Genomic DNA, 19,822 nt, shown 5'->3' with positions numbered 1-19,822 from the left:
TTGAAAAAGGGATTGTTTTATGAACTTATGAGTGAAATAGCTTAACTGTCCAAACTCACATGCATCTCTGTCTAAATGATCGGCTCTTTCTAACCTGTATTTATCCTCTATTATCTGCTTCTAAGAGGTTTGTGATGATGGGTACGTTAAAAACCACTCTTCAATTCCTCTGCAGTCTTAGGGAAATATTATAAAGGAAAATTTACTTAGTAATTCTTCTTCCTTTGCAAAAGGAAGAAGGTGCCCTCTTTCTCTTCCAGGGATGGGGGGAAGTTAACCGTGACGCTTGGGTGAGGAGAGCTTTAGCAGAGCAGGAGGGAACCGTCGGCAGGAGTGGCGAATGCATGGAAATGAATGCCTGCTCATCTCCATATATGCTTTCTTTCATTTTTTCAACTGCACAACCACCTTTGCTCCAAATCACCTTGCAGTTCACCACGCACAGCATGGACCCAGGTCTCTCAGGTCTGCTCTGATGATTATATCAAATTCAACTCAGCAAATGTTTGCAGAGGGCCTCCTCTGCAGCAGGAAGTGTCTGGGGGCTGGGGATACAGCAGTGACTAAACAACCTCCTGCTGAGTTGCCCCTGCGGTGGGGTCCAGTCCAGGTAGGGCTGATAAGGCTCCACCTTCCCCCTTGTTGGTCAAGCATGGAAGGTCTGGAAACAGTAAATACAGTGAAGGGTTTGGGGGCTTCTTGTCCTTGCTGATGCCCGTCCTCTTTGTTGGTCTAACTCCTGCTTGGCCATCAACACCCCATCCAGAAAACCTTCTCTGATTCCATCCAGGCCCGCTGAGCTGATCCCCTTCCCTCGCTCAGTACACTCTCTTTATGTCTGTCACCTAACTGGCTATTTTGTTTGGAGTTTACTGATTTGGGGTCTGTCTCTCCTTCTAGACTGTGAGTAGCTTGAGAGCAACAATCCTGTCTTGATCTTGTGTCCATCCCGAGCATTTGGTCCAGTGTGTTGGCGTGTAGTTGGTCCTCAAGAAAAGTGTGTGGAGTGATGGAGTGAAGGAAGGAATGATGCTCAGCGACATGGGATATCCACAGTATCCACTGTACTTGCTCTCTATCTTTGTAGAAACTTTCCAAAACTCACACAAAGGCCAAAATGTTCTGAGTTCGTGCTTCTTCATAATACCCAAGACCACTTTTCACAGTAACTTCTGGACACTGGCAGGAGAGGACTTGGCCCAGTGTGATGGTTGGGGCTGGGGCACACTCCATGGCAGAGGCCTCAGTAATGTGTAAAGCCTTGTTCACTGCTTTACCAAAGTTGGGCGGGCGACCGAAGCCCTGGGGGGGAGCTGCTGAGAGCTGGAGCACGGGGAATAACAGCTAGCAGGAGGGAGGAGGAAACAGGCTGCACAAACAACAATTATACGCTGAGTGGTACCAGCAGCACCACACCCGAGGCGTCCCTGGGCCGCATCCCAGCAGAGAGCCTGATGCCCCGAGGGTCTCAGGACAGGAGAAGGCTCACTGATGTTCACGGAGCAGTCTAAAACAGGACAGGGCATCTTCATCCCATAAAGGTTTTTTCAAACACATAATGATCAAACTAATTTGTATTTAGTTGAAAACGTCTCTGGGTTGAATAATCCATTCCCCAGCTATGCTTGTAACTGAGATATCTAGCCTTCGGGTTCAACTCCAAGAACATTGCCAGTGTTTAGGGGTTGAAATTGTGTAGCTTTCCATCCCTTCTCATTCCTAAAGATCCCCTTCCCCTTCCTGCTACCCTTGGACTCACCCCCGACCCAAGGAAAGGAAAAGGGAAACTTCAGTGAGTCTGAGGCTCTGGATCTCCAGAGGGGTTGCTGGGAGCCTGTGTCTGGCTCTTTGGGGTTGTTTTTTGTTTTTCACTGTGACATAGTGACAACAGGGTATAGCTGTCTCTGCCTTTAATCTATAAATGTCCAGTTTAAGGTAGAAATCCACAATGATGGCAGAATAACTTCCTCCAGTCACATTCCTGTAAGAAATGGTGTATAGACTCAAGTTGAGATGAGAGGTAACTTGAGTTTTGTATTCTTGAATGTATGATACCCCACACCTCAAAACACACCCATCTGATGCGGGGCAACCTGCAGAAATCAAGGGCTTTAGCCTTCTGAGGTTTTGATCTAACCTGTAGCATGAATTATTGTCAAGCATCTTTTTTATTGATAGTTGATTTTTGAAAAGCACAGAGAGATTTTAATATTTTGGCAATACCCACTTGTCTCAGTTTGATGAATATTTATGCACTTATTTTTAATCATATATTTTTCCACTGCAAAAATAAGCCACGTTTGATTAAGAAGTTTGGAAACTATCAAAAAGCACATTATGCACAAAATCACCCTCACACCTTTCACCATGGAAAATGAGGTAATACCTTAGGGCATATTCTTCCAGTTATGAATATAAATGTGTGTTTGAAACAAAAATGGGATCATCCCGAGTCTACTTTGTATCCTGTGTTTTCAGTTCATTCAGCAGATATTTATTGAAGGCCACTATGTGCTGGACCCAATTCCAGGCACCATGGGTTACATCTTCGAACTAAGTGGACAAAATTCCTCATTGCTTGGAGGTTTTTTTTTTTCTAGTGAGAGAGTCAGACAGTATGAAGGTGAGTGTGTATACATTCTGCCAGGTGGAGTAAGTGATAGGAGGAAAAGGAAAGCCCTGAAGGGGACCCAGAGGGCAGGGAGTGCTGGTGAGGAGGGCTGTGATTTTACAAAGCGAGGTCAGAGAAGGCTCTACGGGGAAAGTGATATTTGAGCGAAGACTTGCAGGAGGTGGGGGAGCTTTGTGGCTTTGCAGGAACCGCATTCTAGGCAGAGGGCACAGCACAGACGGAAGCCCTGAGCAGAGGCCACCTGGAACGTTCCAAGAGCCACAGAGAGATGTGAGGGGCGACGAATGGGTGAGAGGGTGGAGTAGAAGATGAGAGATGGGATGGATGTGTGGGGCAGGACCGGAGGCGAGGAGGGGAGTCAGGAAGCTGTGGCTCTGGATGCAGCAGGGCGGTTCTATGCCGGAAACCTCAGACCATGACGCCTGCTGAGTCAAAGAGCCATTCAGAAAACGATGAAGACGTTTTAGGGATCCTTTGACCAATTTATTTCATTCACATTTTTAAAAATATATGTGCACCATCGGTGTATGATTTTAAAGTTGGTGTCTAAATCAATCTAAAATAGCTCTTTAGATAAGTAGAAAATAAAGATTCCCAGTGATTAGAGAATATTGTCTTATTGGGTACACTCTTCCTTAATGGTACATCTTAAAGTTGGGCTACCTTAGATTTGATGAAATCAGGAATTACGAATAGAGCTGAAGACCCACTGAGACTTTCCTGTACAGAGTTGTCAAAAATGGAAGGAGAGTGGCCACCCTTTCAGGTGTAAAACAGGGTCAGAAGCAACCATACCTTGGAATTCTGTTTACGGCTGGAGCAAATCCCGGCTTTCTCCTCTGGCCCTTCTGTACAGAGGCCTCGCCCAGAACACACTCCTAGCGTGCCCCGAGGCAGGGAACTTTCCGCAGGGACCTCTCCTGCCCCGCTAATTTCTTATGGGTCCAGGATGCACTGAAAGCAAGGTGATGGAGTTACTATGGCCAATTAGTTCGGCAGCCGTACTCCTGAAAATGACACAAACAATCATGTGAGTTATTGTTTGTATGGTTGCCATGGATGTATGGCGTGTACATCCATGGATGTACATGGATAGTGGATGTATGGTTGCCATGCCTACGTAATCCCGTTAGGTCATTAAAGAGCCAGTTTGGGGGCAGAGAAATGCTGGCTTTCCTCCCCGTGATCCACACACTAGCCAGAAGCCTTTGGCCTCCTGGAATTTTATTTTATTTTATTTTAACATCTTTACTGGAGTATAATTGCTTTACAGTGGGACCTCCTGGAATTTTAAGTCAAACTCAAAATCACTTGGCCAAAAAAGTTTGAAACACCACAGTTTTCCCTAACAAACCCTTGCACATTCTCAATAGTAGATGGGGAGATGAGGCTGTTTACACACTGTGATTTGAAGCCTGTGTTTTTAAACTATAGCCTCCCAGGTTCTGTGTCTATAGCTGGACCTGTCTGGGTGGCCTGGGAGGCCCTGAATTAAGAATAATGACACCGATTTTGTCACATAGGAGCTCCACAGGCTTCAGGCGAGACTGTGCTGTGTGCAGACATCCCTGCTGTAACCACATCTAGCCAGGAGGCCTGCGGGGAGAAAGCGGAGTCCTTAGCTACCGTCCTTTCCTGGGTAGGGAGAGCTTCACCAGCTTCCTTCCCTTCATAAGCCCGAAAGCTACTGCTCTCGATGAGGAAGTAGCCGTAGCCTGGTGAAAAGATGAGCTGCGGAGCCTCTGATGACACCCTGAGTCATCTTCACGGTCCATACATTTCTACGTGGAGTTCTCCTCTCCCCGTCCTTTCTCTCTGGGTTTGAGCTTTCCCTTCCAGTGTCCTTTTGTTATATTCTTCCCCTTTGGTCCCCGTGTCCATTTATTTAAACTCCCTCCTTCTACATTGGTAGATTCATCACTCCGTGCGATTGCTAAAAAGGGGCTTTTCAAGCACTGGGCGCTGCTGTGGGGTGTCTGGCGGGGGTGGCACTCTATGAAATCGTCTGGTTTTCCCATTCTACGGTTGTGAGTGGATGTTATTTCCGAGTCCACTTTTTTCTCTATTTGTCTCCAAGTAATGTGCTTATCTTTGGCCTGTAGTGGTACATTTATTTCTAAATATGTGATTAAGGAACAAATCATAAAAGTAATGGTGTTTATGTTCCTGCCTATAAATGAAAAATACATTTATTTTACAGTGACTCAGATGAAAAGGAAAAAGATCATTTTTATTACTACTCTCACAGTACTACTCTGTTATTATTTCAGACGTGTGAGTCATTGGCTCAGATTATTTCATTTTATGATCATTTGCCTTAACTATTTATTATTGAAATGCATTGCAATCAAGACTCTGACGTTTAAAATAATAGCTGAACTTTGTGATTTCTGAAATATAGGAACCTCCTTCGTTGGAGTGTGGCATCGATAAAGCAAGGCCACGCCCCCTCAGTATCAACTTTAATTGCGTACCTCATTTCTATGTATAAAGAATAGTTATTCTCATGTTTATGCTTTCATATGTACAGGACAGAACAAAAATGTCAAACATAGGTCATGTTATAGTCAGAGGTCGTGAGCTACAATTAATGGGATATTTTTTTCTATGCATATCCATTTGCAGGCAAAATATCAAAAGATGACTCAAATTGTTTTGCTATGGGAAAAGATTCTCTACTTTTGTTGTTGTTGTTATGTAATATTATTACCCTTACATGTTTGCTATGTCTTTCTCCTCACCTTCCTACATTTCAAAGGGTCAGTCACGGCCTGTGGGCAGGTATATTATACATCTGTTATCAATGGCAAAAGATTCTCTACTTTTTGTTCTAAAGGCCACTTGGTCTTAATGTCTCTGCTACATCTTCTTAATGTTTTGTTTTGGTTTGGTTTTCAAGTCAAGTTAATCTTCTCCCAAAGAATGTCCTGTAGAGAAAAAGAGAGACTTAGCTACCCAATAATGAAATCCAGATTTCCTATCTGAAATGTTTAAGATACTAATTTAGCCCCAGGACTTTCATCCAGGGAATCAGTTCTACTGAGAGTTAATTCTAACCTGCGAGCCAGTTTCTAAATAGAAATACAGAATTAACGAGAGTGCTGATTCTGGAATGTCAGTATCTGTTTGATGGTAAAATAATTTTGTCATAATTAATGACATAATACACTAATTGCATAGTCTCAGATAATATAGCACCCAGAAAATGGTTCCATCCTTCATGTATAAACATCAAAATACAAATAATTATTTTTCCTAAAGTTTTGAGAAGATTGCTATTAGAACTGAAAAAATTCCCTCTAATCTTTTGGCAATGCTACATTTTCTAATTATTACCCGGAAGGACCTTTCTTTACCTCTAATGTACAGTGAGTTGACAGTCTGTAGTAGGTATTTAATCAGCATATCTAAAGGCAAACACCTCACTGATGTATATGATAGGAAGGGGATTACTGTACAGGCTTTTCATCACGATAGCATTTGTTGCATCTGGTGCCAAATTAGCTCATTTCTTTTATGTTATGAAAATGCGTGCTTTCAGATTCTTTTTTTTTCCTCCTGTCACTTTCCCATTGAGCTTTATGAAGACTAAGGTGCTGGTAGCCTATTATCCACACGGCCCTGGCTTGTGTATAGGTCACAGTTCTTCAGACTGAAAGAGGACTTCATTTGGTGTTTATGTCTTTGGCAGCTGCATCATCATCTTGTATCAAATCCAGGCCCTCGGGGGAAGGAGTCTTCCTCATCACAGATGGCACTCAGGATTGGAGAGCCTATCCGCAGTTGCTCAGAAATGTGAAGGAGCTGTTTTCAAGTTGTCTGAGCTCGGGCTAAGCATTTTCTTTGCCCCTTGCAGCGCTTCAGCTATTACGTCGTGCCAGTTGCTGGGGGTTGGCTGAGATTTTCCCATCAGTCTTGCCTCCTTACGGAGGTCTCGTGATCGCCATCGTGGGCCGCGACTGCTTATTGCCTTGTCTTTACCAGCAGGACTGCAGATGCTCTTGGCTTTTTCTGAGCAGCAGTTTGAAGGTGTCTGTGCAGCACTGATCTTATTGTTTGCTTGGGGGCCTGAATTCTGCTGCTTTTATAGAGAGCGATGTCCAAGACTTCAATGAGCAACTCAACGTTGTCCTTTGAAATACAGAGGCTGGTAGGACGGGTGACTGTCACAGAGCACCTAGTATTGCGCAAAGTTGTACCAACACACGTTGCTTCATCTGCTACAACTTTAGAGTGTGTTGCACACATTCAACTCAGTGTGTGCAATCCCACCTTTTCTCAGTGGCGGAAGCATCCTGAACAGGGCAGATCCTTCGCACCTGTTTGAAGACCTAGCAGGCTTAGAAGTTAGAGAAGCAAGTTCTAGACACAGGGTACATTGTCGATGTTGAGAATATGGCTGATTTGACTTTCCTGCTCTTTTCTGTGTTACTGTAAATTCAGTGACTAGGTCTCATTCATTCAATTACTCAACAAGTAGTCGTCAAATACCTACCCTGTGTGAGGCACTGTGCCTGGCTCTGTGCAGGACACATGCTGACCAGGGCCCAGTTTCACCCTCCAGGACTTGCAGTCCAGTGAGGTTCATGAGGCATGTCCACAAACAGCCACAAGTACCATCGAGAGAAGCAAACAAAAATATTACGGAGGTTTAGGAAAAGAAGCCAGCACTTTAGCTCGGGGGTGAGCCAAGAAAATCTTTTCACCAAGTCCTTATGTGAACTTGAAAGTTGGGGCAGCTTTAACAAGCTGAGTTAGGGATGAGGGTGTTCCAGACACCAGGGCTGGGTGGCAGGCGCCTTTCTGGGAAGGCCAGGGGTCAGGGTTGCTGTCCCCGTATGTGTGAAAATGGGGGTGAAGCAGGAGATGAGAAGGGGAGACTGGAGACAAGGCACCATGGGGTATGGACGCCAGAGAAGGAGCTTGAACTTGATTTGGCAGGAGAAGGGGGGGTCATCGCAGGCTTTGGAACAGAGATCTGTCGGTGTGTTTGGGGTAACCTGAAGTGGGGCAGGCAGAGGGCTGAGATGGCTGTTCTGCTGTCCCCCAGGCGAGAAGCAGAGAGCCGAGGAATTCAGGGCAGTACTCCTGAGGTTCATGAGAGGCGGGGAATGGGGCCACAGTGTGATGGAAGGATGGGCCTTAGGGCGGGAGGAAGGCTGTCTCCTCTCTACCCAAGAAGAGGGAGAGAGGAGATGGGTACCCCCGGGCAGCGCCCTTAGGCTTCCAGGAGGCTTCTGAAGGACTCAGACTCCAGAGGGACAGGTTTAAACATCTGGTAGACCCAGAGAACACAAAGCTGCCTTGTAACAGAGCTTACAAATCAGCGCCTTCCAAATTTTGGCCGGGGCTTCCAAATCCCGGCCCCCTTCCTACCCCCATGTCCTTTCTTCTCCAGCCACGGAGGGGCCAGAAACGGCACTTGGCCAGCTGGGGAGGGGGAGGAGGTGTAACACAAAACCAAGTTAGAAATTTCCACTGGTAATTGGGATTGTTACACTTTGAAATAGTTGATGAGACTGTCTGCCACTTAAAGTGACTGAAGGACTTCCTGTTACCTTCATCTCATGACCAGAAAAGTCAGGATCCATCTGAGTTTTTCACAGGGTGGTAGGCATTTACCCATCAACTAGATTCTTTATCTTCCTCCTTTCCCGGACTAGGACTGAATAAATTAATTGACACTCAAGTGCAAACAACTTAAATCACAGGGTCTTGTCTCCTCCATGAGAATGTGCCAGGGGACAGAAAAGTTAAAGACGTTGATCTCTAATTCTGAATATCAGATATTGGCAAGGGCAGCAGACATCCTCGGCGGGAGGTGGGGAGAGGCGGGTGGAGGCGGTGGGAGTCGTCCAGAGCCATCAGCCTGGAGCAGTGGGTAGCTCTACATACGGTGCACTTGGGACAACAAGAAACCGTTTAGGACATGGCTTGCTCATTAACGACATCTTGCTGTGAGCAGGCAAACTCTGAGGTCAACCAAGTTACATTTCAGAACCAAAAGGGAAAAACAAATACACCGTAACCTAAGATCTACTAAATCAACTCCACAGCAGGGTTCCAACAGCACTGAAGTATCCATCTTTGGAGAAGCCAAATGGAGCTAAATAAATTCCACCCCTAAGCACCCGAGGTGGATCACACCCTACTGGCTGGTCTGTCCAGGTAATATTGTCCAGCTGTGACCTGGGTGCAGCTGCTTAACAACTGTTGCAGTCGTTTCTTATTCAAACTCATTAATAATGAGAAAGAGGAAAAAGTTGGCCTGTTGTATTGTCCGCCTTTGTTCAACCAGGCATTCTTCTGTTGAATTCTGAATTTAAGTTCAGAAAAAATTCTCCTCTACACTATTGATCATTTTCCTAACCATTTTGTTAAAAAAAAAAAAAAAAAGAGGTCCACCTAGAGTAGATTCTTTTGGACTAAAAAAAAATTTTAAGGTTAATCTATATAAATTGAAATTTATTAGTATCAGGGTCAATTTTGTGCCTTTCATATGGACTGTGTTTATTTCTGATTGTGGTACACTAGCACATTGTCAAGGCCTAATACAATTTCAGGTTGCTTTTTATATGACAATAAGAGCAACAAAGATAATGTCATATTTTATGACACAGATACTTTTTAATGTTCTTTAGAGTTTGAGTTCCTTGATATTAGCTTGATTGATATCACAGTCAGAGATTTAATCAATAGACTTTGCTGCAACTGATATTTATCTCCAGCTCTTCATAAAAGCTCCATGTCACAGTCCGAACATGCTCCATTTAACGTAATAGACACGCCTTGAAAAGGTATCTATTTCTGTAGCCCCTGGCACTGCACTGTACCCTGGAGCTGGGATGCAGCCATGTGAACATTTCAGGGCAGTATTAAATGGGATTTTGATTGTCACTTTATACTGAATCTTTAAAGGGAAGATGGTCAATTCCTGACAAGACTTTTATTCTCTACGTGTGTCAAGTTGAAATGCAAGTTCTGTGTTAGGCTGTAGGGCTGGCCCACCTGTTTGACTCTGTATTTATTTCCCAATAAAAGAAGGGCTCCCAAAGGCAAAACAAAAACAAAAACAGGATTCACCCCAAGCAGCACCATCTTTTAAATGTTTTCTTTCTCATTTTCAGAACTAGTGGATCTCTATTGCAGGAAAGTGTTTCATTTGAAGCTTTTCAGTACCTAAAATTATAAAATCAAAATTTTAAGAAAAACTGGAAACCCACTAAAGAGTTTTAATTATGTTAGTGTTTGTCTGAAAGCACTCTAGGAAAAGCAGTGACTCTTTTTTATGCAACAAAATCCATTGGATTAAAAAAGTCCTTTCCATAATTAAAGTGAATGCTTTCACAAAGGGTATTTCTTCAGCTTAGACACTCTTGTATTCCTTTTTTCCACAGCAATCTCTGTATATCTTCTTGTCCTCTTTGCCAAATTCACTTTCCTACGAGAATCTCTGAGGATGTTCAAAAAGGCTCTAAGTGCCTGGGAGTTTGGGCGGGGACATTTATTTATTTATTTTTTAATATTTATTTTTGGCTGTGTTGGGTCTTCGTTTCTGTGCGAGGGCTTTCTCTTGTTGCGGCAAGCGGGGACCACTCTTCATCGCGGTGCGCGGGCCTCTCACTATCGTGGCCTCTCTTGTTGCGGAGCACCGGCTCCAGATGCACAGGCTCAGTAGTTGTGGCTCACGGGCCCAGCTGCTCCGCGGCACGTGGGATCTTCCCAGACCAGGGCTCGAACCCGTGCCCCCTGCATTAGCAGGCAGATTCTCAACCACTGCACCACCAGGGAAGCCCCTGGGCGGGGACATTGATGCAGGACAGACAATTAATAGTTTTTTATGGTTTCCCATGAATCCTGTGAAGAGAAGTCACAACAGGCAATCCAGCCCAAGTGTGATCTGATACTTTCTGTCGTTCATTCTGTTCTGTTTCTGCAGGGGAGCTGGTGTGGGAAAGATGAAACAGAAGTCAGAAATGTCACATATATTGTGTCTCTAAATCAGGCGATTCTCTTGGAGACCGCAGTCCACTTGTCTGGTGGGAAACCTTACCTAGTCATGTTTGGGGTTGCCCTTCCATCTTCTTAAAGTGGCTGGAAAGTCTCTGGTTTCTGCAGAGCAGGGGATTCAGGACAGGCCCTTGGTCTTGAGTTCCCAGTAACCACTCCACATAGACCTGTCTGAGTCACCAGCTGCTCGAAAACTAGATACTCTAACTTGTCTGATGTTGGTCTCAGCAAAGGGGACCATGGCCTGTGGTCCCCAAGGCCTGGATGCTTGCCAGCATCCCCTTGCCATCCCATCAGAGACCTTGCCACCTCCCTGCAAGTACTGCACAGGAGTGGGGTGCTGTCCCCAGCACCCCAGGAATGAGCGCCCTGGCTCACCTCTTGAGCAAAGCTTTCCAACCCTTTCTTCTCCAGCTCCCTCTCTTTGTGTGGTCTTGAGTATCTGGAAGAGTATCCCCTGGTGAGGCAGACCATCTAGGAGGTGCTTTCCACTCTGGATGTTACAATTCCATGATTCTGTGTGGTGTTCCTCGATGCCCATGAGGTTACTGAATGTGGTGACAATACACTGACCAGAGTCATTGCAGGGCCATCCTTCACTCAGCTCCAGGCACCGAGCTAATTTTCACTCTGCCTCTCACTGCCTCTGCAGAGTCAAGGGGCAATGACAGTGGACCAGGGTGGTGCTTAAAGCTGCCCTGGTTCCTGGATCCCTGGAGCCAGCTGGCATAGATGTCAGTCTGTCCCAAGGGCATCTCTCCCTGACTCATCACAGCCCCTGCTGCGTGTCAGTTCATTCACTGCAGGACAGTAAAGGGTTTTCATAGAATCAAGATGCACCATGTTCATCCGTTGGTAGCTCAAATGCCTTCTGGAAGAGCATGAGACTATTATATTCCAGCTGCCTAAATCCTTTTAATCCTCTTCGGAAACGGCCTGCAAGTACATTTCCATAGCTCATTAACCTCTTTTGGATAGATTAGCTCCAAAATATTGAAAAAATGATTTCTTGCCTTTTGAGGGTGGCTTGTGGTTCTCTGCGTTCTGTGCCCTGAGTTGTCTGACCCAGGGAGGAAAGGCCCGGTCTGATGAAGACAGTTCCAAGCTGGTGTCGTCCTAAGTTATGCAATTCCAGGGATGGGTGGAGAATCACATAAATCATGTGCTGTGTTTACAGTACAAAGGGTGCAAGCTCTGTGCATCTTACATTGATTGTGCAAGCAGGATTATTTTAATTTTTCTGCCAATGTCTTTCCTGAGTAGCATGGTGGGAGCAGAGGATTATTGTAGCTGGGAAGGGGGGGTTAAATTGTCCACAAGAGAGAATTGCAGATCTCCCCAAATGTAAATGCTTAAAACATAGATGAATTTTTAACGGAAATCAATTTTGCTTCTCCAAAAAAGCCGTTTGTTTCTTGGAAAATACAGAGTGATTACTGTTGATTACTGACATTGTATTTCCTTTCTTTCTCCCCTCCCCTCCTGCCTTCCCAACCTGCTGGCAGCTGTCCGTATCTAGCAGTGAAAATCACCCCTGCCATCCCCGTGGTCGGTGGCATTCTGTTCTTCTTTGTGATGGGGACCCTACTACGCACCAGCTTCAGCGACCCTGGCGTCCTTCCGCGAGCCACACCCGATGAAGCCGCCGACCTGGAAAGGCAAATAGGTAACCCTGAAGGTCCGCCCTTAGCCTCTGGTCACTGCCCACCTGTGCTCAGCCCCAGTGCGGGAGGACAGACGAGGAGCCCGTGCAGGAGGGGCTGGGCACTGGACAGTGCCAAGTCCCCGGGGAGGAGTCCCGAAGTTTTCACTCACTTGGTCTGAGGATGACCTGAGTAGGAGGTGGGATGGAAAGTGGTCGGAGGTAAGGCTGAGGGACCAGCGCACTGGAGGCAAGCTGGCGATGCCGTCAGGCAGGCCACTGCCACCGAGCTCTTTGAAACCCGAGCGTCCGAGTCTGCTCTGAGAAGGAGCCTCTGTTGTGAAAGCTGTAGTTCCTGGTGGCTGCTCTTAATTCCCTTTTATTATCATCATAGCTGAGCTCTGGTTTCCATGGTATAAACCTGGAAACGTTACATCTTAGACTGCTGTCCTATTTATCCAGCCTAGGGTCCAGCATTTCCTTTATTAAGGCATAACAAAGATGTATATTTCTGATACATATTGAGATGAATGGCTTTATTTTTCCTTAGATATTGGAAATCCTAGGATTAAAAATTTACAGAAATCCATTTTAAAGATATTAAAACCAATCCTAATCCCTCATACAAAGAACCCTTCAAGTCCTTTTTTTAATTAAAAAGAGAGCTTCCTCTTAAAAGTTTGCCTTTGTGAATGTGTAGCTTTGCTGTGGTACAGTGATAATTTGACAAGCGTGGCGGGGGGCTGTGATGACTCAGTGTGAACATAAAGTTTAGGCATGAAAAATCATTTGACAGAAATAGTTCTCTCCCAATGGGCTTCCCTTCACAGCCCACTCAGATGAAAGACCCCCACTTTCCGCAGTATAAAGAGGTACAAGTGTGGGTCTTGATAGGCACCATCTGCTCTGGTCCTCCTCCCCAAGTGCTGAAGCACAGCCGTGTCCTTCTCTGAGCATCTGCTTCCATCCTTCATCCCTGTCACCTGGGAGGGGAGCAGTAAAGGAGTCGATAATGGGAGTGTATGTGAGTTGTCTGCTGGGCTGCAGCCTCCTTGTGTCCTGAGGTAGGGAAGTGGGGAGACAGTCTCTTTCTTTGACACCACATATTGAGATTTGAACACAGAGTATTATTTCATAATCTAAATCCTACATTTATAGCTTGTTAATAATCTGTAAAGGCCATCCATGACGGTCATTGAATTTGATCACATCCCAGCAAGTTTGTGAGGAAGACTTTATTATTACACCCATTTTACGAATAAGAAAACGAAGCCCCAAAGTGGTTAAATGGGAGAAAGTGGCAGAGCCAGAGCCTTCAACCCAGGTCTCCTGGGTCTCATCCGTTGTTCTTTAGGGATGTTCTTGTTCTTGAAGGCCCAGTTTCCTTCAAGGAATAGAACGGGGCCTATAGAAACTGCGTAGTCTATGCCCATGTCAAAGTGGCACAAGCTCGAAACTCCTACTCAAGCAGTGTGCAGACAGCCCAGCTCCGCTCACTGGCCGTTAAGCATTTTCGTGCTGTGATCCTATTTTCCCTCCCACCTCCCTGTTAGTGCTAGAAGCATCTGCAGAATCAGCCAGATCAGGAACTGGGGGGTCTTTTGCCTTCCTTACAAAGTGGATAATAAAGAGTGCCATTGGGATTCTCTATTACGAATGCAGATTCTAAGAGGCACAGAGTTTCCATTATTAACATTGAGGAAGTTGAATGATTCACTGAAGTGCAATTTTTTTGTTGTTTTGTTTAGTTTTTTGTTTTTTTTCTTAAAGTTGATAACCTCAGAGCAGTATTTTTCAACATAAGCAATTTTTAAAAACCAGCTCTGCCCCTATGTCTCCGCCCCCCAGAGACACAGATTCTGTGAGAGAACTAGATGGGGTAAAGGATCAAACCAAATTTTGTTTCCTGTGAAGGAGAGAAAAGGGGCTGTAGAGACAGGGCTTTGGCATGGCAGAAATTAGTAACCTGGCACATTCTTCCCTGAAAGGCAATGATAAGCCTAGACAGAATAGTCAGAAACAATCATTTCATGACTCTGGAATTTGAGGAGGGGTTATTCATGAAAATCTGACGAACTTTGGGTAAGAACAGTGGGAGTCTGTGGCATTCTGTCCTGGGGCTGCTCGAATCGCCAACCTGCGTTCAGAGGGGAGGAAGTTCTACCTGGACAGGACAAGCCCTGAAAACCAGCAGCATCCCTGTCTGAGGGGCTGACTTGATTTGGAGTGGAGCATGGAAAACACCAGAAACTGAAACTTTCACCTTAAGAAACTGGAAAAAGAAGAGCAAACTAAACTCAAAGCAAGTAAGAGTAAGGAAATATTAAAGATGACAGTGGAAATCAATGAAATAGAATACGGAAAAACAACAGAGAATATCAGTGAGCCCAAAAGTTAGTCCTTAGAGAAGATCAACAAAATTGACAAACCTGTAACTATACTCCGCTGACCCTCCACTCCAAAAAAAGACAGAGAAAAAGAGAGAAGATGTGAATTACCAAAATCAGGAATGAATGCAGGGGCATCACCATCAACCCTACAGAAATTTAAAGGATCTTAACTTTATGCTACAAATTAGACAACTTAGATAAATGAACAAATTCTTAGAAAGCCATAATTACCAAAAAAAAAAAAAAAAAAACCACTCAGGAAGAAATAAAAAATCTGAAAAAACACATAGCAAGTAAAGAAACGGGTTGTCCATATTAGAAAGATGAATTTGAACCCTTACCTCACACCATACACAAATTTTAAATGGATCATAGACCTACATATAAGAGCTAAAATGATAAAACTTCTGAAGGAAACATAGAGAAAATTTTCATGATCTTGTGTTAGGCAGAGTTCTTAGATATGATACCAAAAACATGATCTGTAAAAGAAAAAGATGACAAATTGAATTTCATCAAATTAAAAACTTTTGTACTTCAAAAGATACCATTTAAGAAAATGAAAAGACAAACCACAGACTGGGAGAAAATATTCACAAATCGAATATCTGATAAAATATTTCATACTTGTATCTAGAACATATTAAGATCTCTTACAAGTCCATAATAAGACAAACAACCCAATTAAAAGATGGGTAAAGAATTGAACATTTTCTCAAAAAATATATATGAATGGCCAATAAGCACATGAAAAGATGCTCAACATCATTAGTTATTAGGGAAATGCAAATCAAAACCATAGTGCAGTACCACTTGACACCCACTAAAATGGCTCCAACCAGAAAGACTGACAGTGTTGATGAGGATGTGGAGAACTTGGAACCCTCATGCATTACAGGTGGGAATGTAAAATGGTGCAGCCACTTTGCAAAACACTTCCTCAAAAGTCCTCAAGAAGTTAAAGTTACCATATGACCCAGCAATTCTATGCCTACGTATATATCCAAGAGCAATGAAAATACATGTGCTTGTATGTGCATTATAACTAATAACCAAAAACTGGAAACAGCCCAGATGTCCATCGGTGGGTGAACTGATGTACAATACGTGGTCAAGCCACACAATGGAATACTATATTAAGCAGTAAAATGGAGCAAAGTGTTGACACAGGTTGAAAGAAGCCAAATCAGAAGACTAAATATTGTGTGGTTCCGTTTATATGAAATGTCCAGAAAGGACAAACTTTCAGAAAAGTGAGTAGATCAGGGATTGTCCAGGCTGGGGATAGGACTGAGGGCTGACCACACATGGATGTGAGAGAACTTGTTGGAGGGGTGAAAATGGTGTAAAATGGATTGTGATGATGGTTGCATAATCTAATAAATTTACTAAAACCATTGTATTGTGCACTTACAATGGATAACTGTTACGTAATGTAATTTATACCACAACAGAGCTGTCAAAAATAAAAAGGAGGAAGGGAGGAAAGGAGAGAGGAGGAGGATGGAGGAGAAGGAAGCAGGCTCTCCTGTCCTCTGGTTGTGGGACTTCAGGCTAGTTGTCCACTTTCTAAACCTCATCCCACCATGTTCTTAACTTCAACATGGGAATAAGGACCCAGAGCCTGTGAGGTTCTCGTCAGGATTAGCTCAGTAAATCGTAGATTTTTAAGAAACATTCTCCTCTTTTCCCATTTGGTTCTCTCTTCACCTTCGATACACACAGATTCTCATAAAAAGCGACCCGATTTGTGATGGAAATAAACAGCAGAGCTGGTCTAATGCTTTATAAGGAGTTCTCCCGTATATCACTTGGCTGTGGAAAATAAGATGATCTTTCAATGAAATCTTAGCACGTTTATTTTGTGCTCTCTAAAGAAGGAAAAATGAAAAATGAGATTTGGAAACTTTTTATTATTAGAGCTATTGATTCCAATTATACATTGTATTTCTCTGCGTATAGAAACCCAGAATAGCCACTTGAAACCAGCCATCTGAGGAGCTGATTGAAGATTTGCCAAGCATCTGACCAGCTACCCCGTCTTCAGATTTCTGGAGAGAAGTGGGTGGAATAGAGGAGGCTGTGTGTCTCAGAGTCTGTTCCAAGTCTCTGGAAACGCCTTACACTTCTTTCTTCTGAAAGAGCCTTCCCAATAACTCATGTTGCAGCTAAAAAGACAGCCAAGAATGCCAACAGGGGTCCAGGGAGGTCCTGCTGGGGTCATTGGAGTCCTGCTTGGAAACTTTTTAGTTTTGGAAACTCAGTTCTTTAAGTTCACTCAGGGACGATCAGATACTAAGCAACTGATTTGGGCTTAGAGAAAATGACGATACCACATTCACGGGCTCCAAGCATTTCATTTCAATTAGGGATAGACCTTTCCAGGGATCAAAATAGGGGAAAGAGGCGGGTCTCCCTCCTTCCTTCTGTTCCGTGTGCATCTCTTCCCATCCTGAGGTTGCCAAGACAGGGACGGCAACAGTGAGCTGAAATATGCACTCCGCCGGTCGGGCTCCAAAAGCAAGGCTAGTTATTTAGGAAACTCTCTCCCCGTGTCACGGTAACCCCGACCCCAAATAAGTGATCTAATGGCTACCTGGTGAGGATGGAATCAGATTAAAGGAAGCCAGGTGGCCTTTAAAAAATTCACCTGTGCCATGGCAGAAGCTGAAGAATTATTGTCTCCACTCTGAACCTTTTACTGGCCGGCTAGAGTACCACTCTGCTGGACAGTGCCCATGTGTGCGCCTCCCTTCCCTCTGCTCTGACCCCCTCTCCTCTCCCTCCTCTTCCTCTCCTCCCCCTTCTCTCCCCCCCCCCCTTCTCTCCTCTCCTCCCTCCTCTCCCTCCTCCTTTCTTCTCCTTTCTCTCTCTCTCCCACACTCTTTTGGTCAAATTCTCATCATCCAAGAATTTTCCTTGCAGTACACAGAACCGGTCACCATTTCTAACCCTGGAGTTTATCTTTCATTGCCTCCTAAAGCCGTCCTTGGGCTGGGCATCCTCTAGAGGAGCCGTCCAGGAAGCAGGCAGTCAGCTTTCTGCTTCCACGGAGGCACTGGCCTTGTCATTAGCTCAGGTCTACACTGTCCCAGAGAGTGCAATTCCTGCAAGGGCTCTGTGGAGACAGGATGTGTTCACCACCCACCTGGCTTGTTAGTTTTCTTCCCAAAGACATCTTAATTCTACGTTTAAGAGTAGAAACATTTTCACTGGGATTGTAATAACACTGATGGAGTTTTGTTGAAGAAAATACTTTCTGAGGAGAACATTCTTAAGCGAATTTAAGACCTTAATTTTCTCTATTGTAAAGCTACGCTATTTCCAATTTTTTCTCATTGCCATTTTTATTGTACCGAAATTATTTTTATTGGGGTGATTTCTATTCTGTGTAAAATTTATAACTAAGATTTTTTGTGATTTTTTTTTAATATTATGAAAGCTGCCATTATGAATTTTCTTTTTTTTTTTCCAATTTTTTTCAATTTTTTTTTTTTTGGTTGCATCCCACAGCATGTGGGATCTTAGTTCCCTGACCAGGGATTGAACCCACTCCCCCTGCGCTGGAAGTGCAGTGTCTTAACCACTGGACTGCCAGGGAAGTCCCAAATTTTCTTTTAGAACTGTTATTTCTACTACAGCAAATTTTCCTGGTGATTTAATTTTTTTTACCGTGTGAATTTTTTAAGCCATAATTGGCTTCTTTTTACTGGTAATATTCACCATAAAATTGCTTTTAAAATTGATGGTTTCATTTCTTTTTTGCCGTATAACTAGTCTATTGGCTGTGATTGATCTGTGATAACCTCTTCCCATACATTTTGCAGTCACTTTGTATGCTGTATACTAGATAGCCACACTTGAATATGCAAGAAAAAAAGAAAAAAGGCAGACATCAAAGATGGTTAATTTGATTGATTTTTGCCAGTTTTCTTTTCAGAAGGTGGCATTTTCTGTCCATTTCTCCGATTCTTATTTGCATCTCCCTACTCATCTCCAAAATTACCGCAGTTTATCCTTTGTGTAATTTTTATTTGCAGTGTAGTCATTTCAGGACCTCATGAACATTCTGCTAGACCAAGAACTTTGTCTAGAATTGAATTGCACCTGCCTCTCTGGGATTCCTTCCCGCCTTTACTATTCACTCTCCCCTGCTGCCTGTTCTCTGCCCTGTTCTTTCCAGCATTATTATGATGCCACTTCATTAGCTTTTAGACTTTCTCTTTTATGCACCAGCTTAAGCATTTACCTGTGTCCACTGAAATAACATATTCTCTGCCCTTTTCCTGTAAAGTAATTGGTTTATTGGTCCATGATGAAAAGGTAGAATAGTATTCATAGCTCTTTTCATTAAGTACTTCTCTCGTGCCAGGCATTATGCTAACCTCTTTCCATGTATGATCTCATTTAAGACTCACAACAGCCACTCCATGATGTTTAGACGCTATTAATGTTCCTATTTTATGTAAGAGAAAGCTGGTGCTCAGATTTGCTGAAGGTCATCTGACCAGAGCTGGCAGTCAAATACAGGTCGATCTGCCATGACACCCTGTGCTATTAACCACCGCCTGCTACTGCCCACCATCTTGTTGCCCCAAGGGGAAATTTCTGGAACCCCTGGAGCAGGTAGCACTTCCCTTTGCCCATAAGTTATATTCTGTCTCCCCGCCCCAGATTGTCAGCATCACCTGGTCCTCCAACTTCCCTGGCCCATTGGCTGGGTCTCCCTGTCATAGGCACGGTCAGAAATAGAGAGCCGTGTCCAGCACACTGTGGCTAGCGGGCCTGGTTCTCAAATCCTGAGCCCAGGTGGGTGGTGAAGAAGAGCTACAGGGAAACTGCAGACAATCTGACGGCCCTGTTGGAGCTGCCTCGCTGATGTCTAGATGTTCCCTGATGCTTGTGAAGGAGTTAAGGGAAGGGGGGGCAGGGTGTCCTACCATATCTGAAATACCTTCTAGAAGAGGCATTTCCTTGTTTAGGAGAAAATGCCAGAATCATCTAGTGTGTACTGATGCCAGGGAAGTGTAGTGAGTCTCCTGTAGAAATGCAGAGTGGTTGCTTAGAATGTCAAAATTCCTGATTGTCTCTCTTTAAAAAAATCCCAGCCTGGGAGAGCTGGAAACCAGATGTCACAGTTCAGAATTA

The 19,822-nt window shown here is 44.1% G+C and overlaps 1 protein-coding gene across 2 annotated transcripts in view; it reads left to right on the top strand.

The window, feature by feature from the left end:
* ZDHHC14 (zinc finger DHHC-type palmitoyltransferase 14) overlaps window positions 1-19,822 on the top strand; it is a 276,722-nt gene that overhangs the window by 155,948 nt on the left and 100,952 nt on the right. For both annotated transcript variants that reach the window (XM_007186119.2, XM_007186118.2), the window contains exon 2: window positions 12,148-12,308. In XM_007186119.2, the coding sequence (XP_007186181.1) occupies window positions 12,148-12,308 (161 nt within the window). The remainder of the gene's footprint in view (window positions 1-12,147; window positions 12,309-19,822) is intronic.

This window comes from Balaenoptera acutorostrata, chromosome 14 (genome assembly GCF_949987535.1).
Source record: "Balaenoptera acutorostrata chromosome 14, mBalAcu1.1, whole genome shotgun sequence".
Lineage (NCBI taxonomy): Eukaryota > Metazoa > Chordata > Mammalia > Artiodactyla > Balaenopteridae > Balaenoptera > Balaenoptera acutorostrata.
Note: the sequence above shows the minus strand (reverse complement) of the source record. Positions and strands in the feature narration are given on the sequence as shown.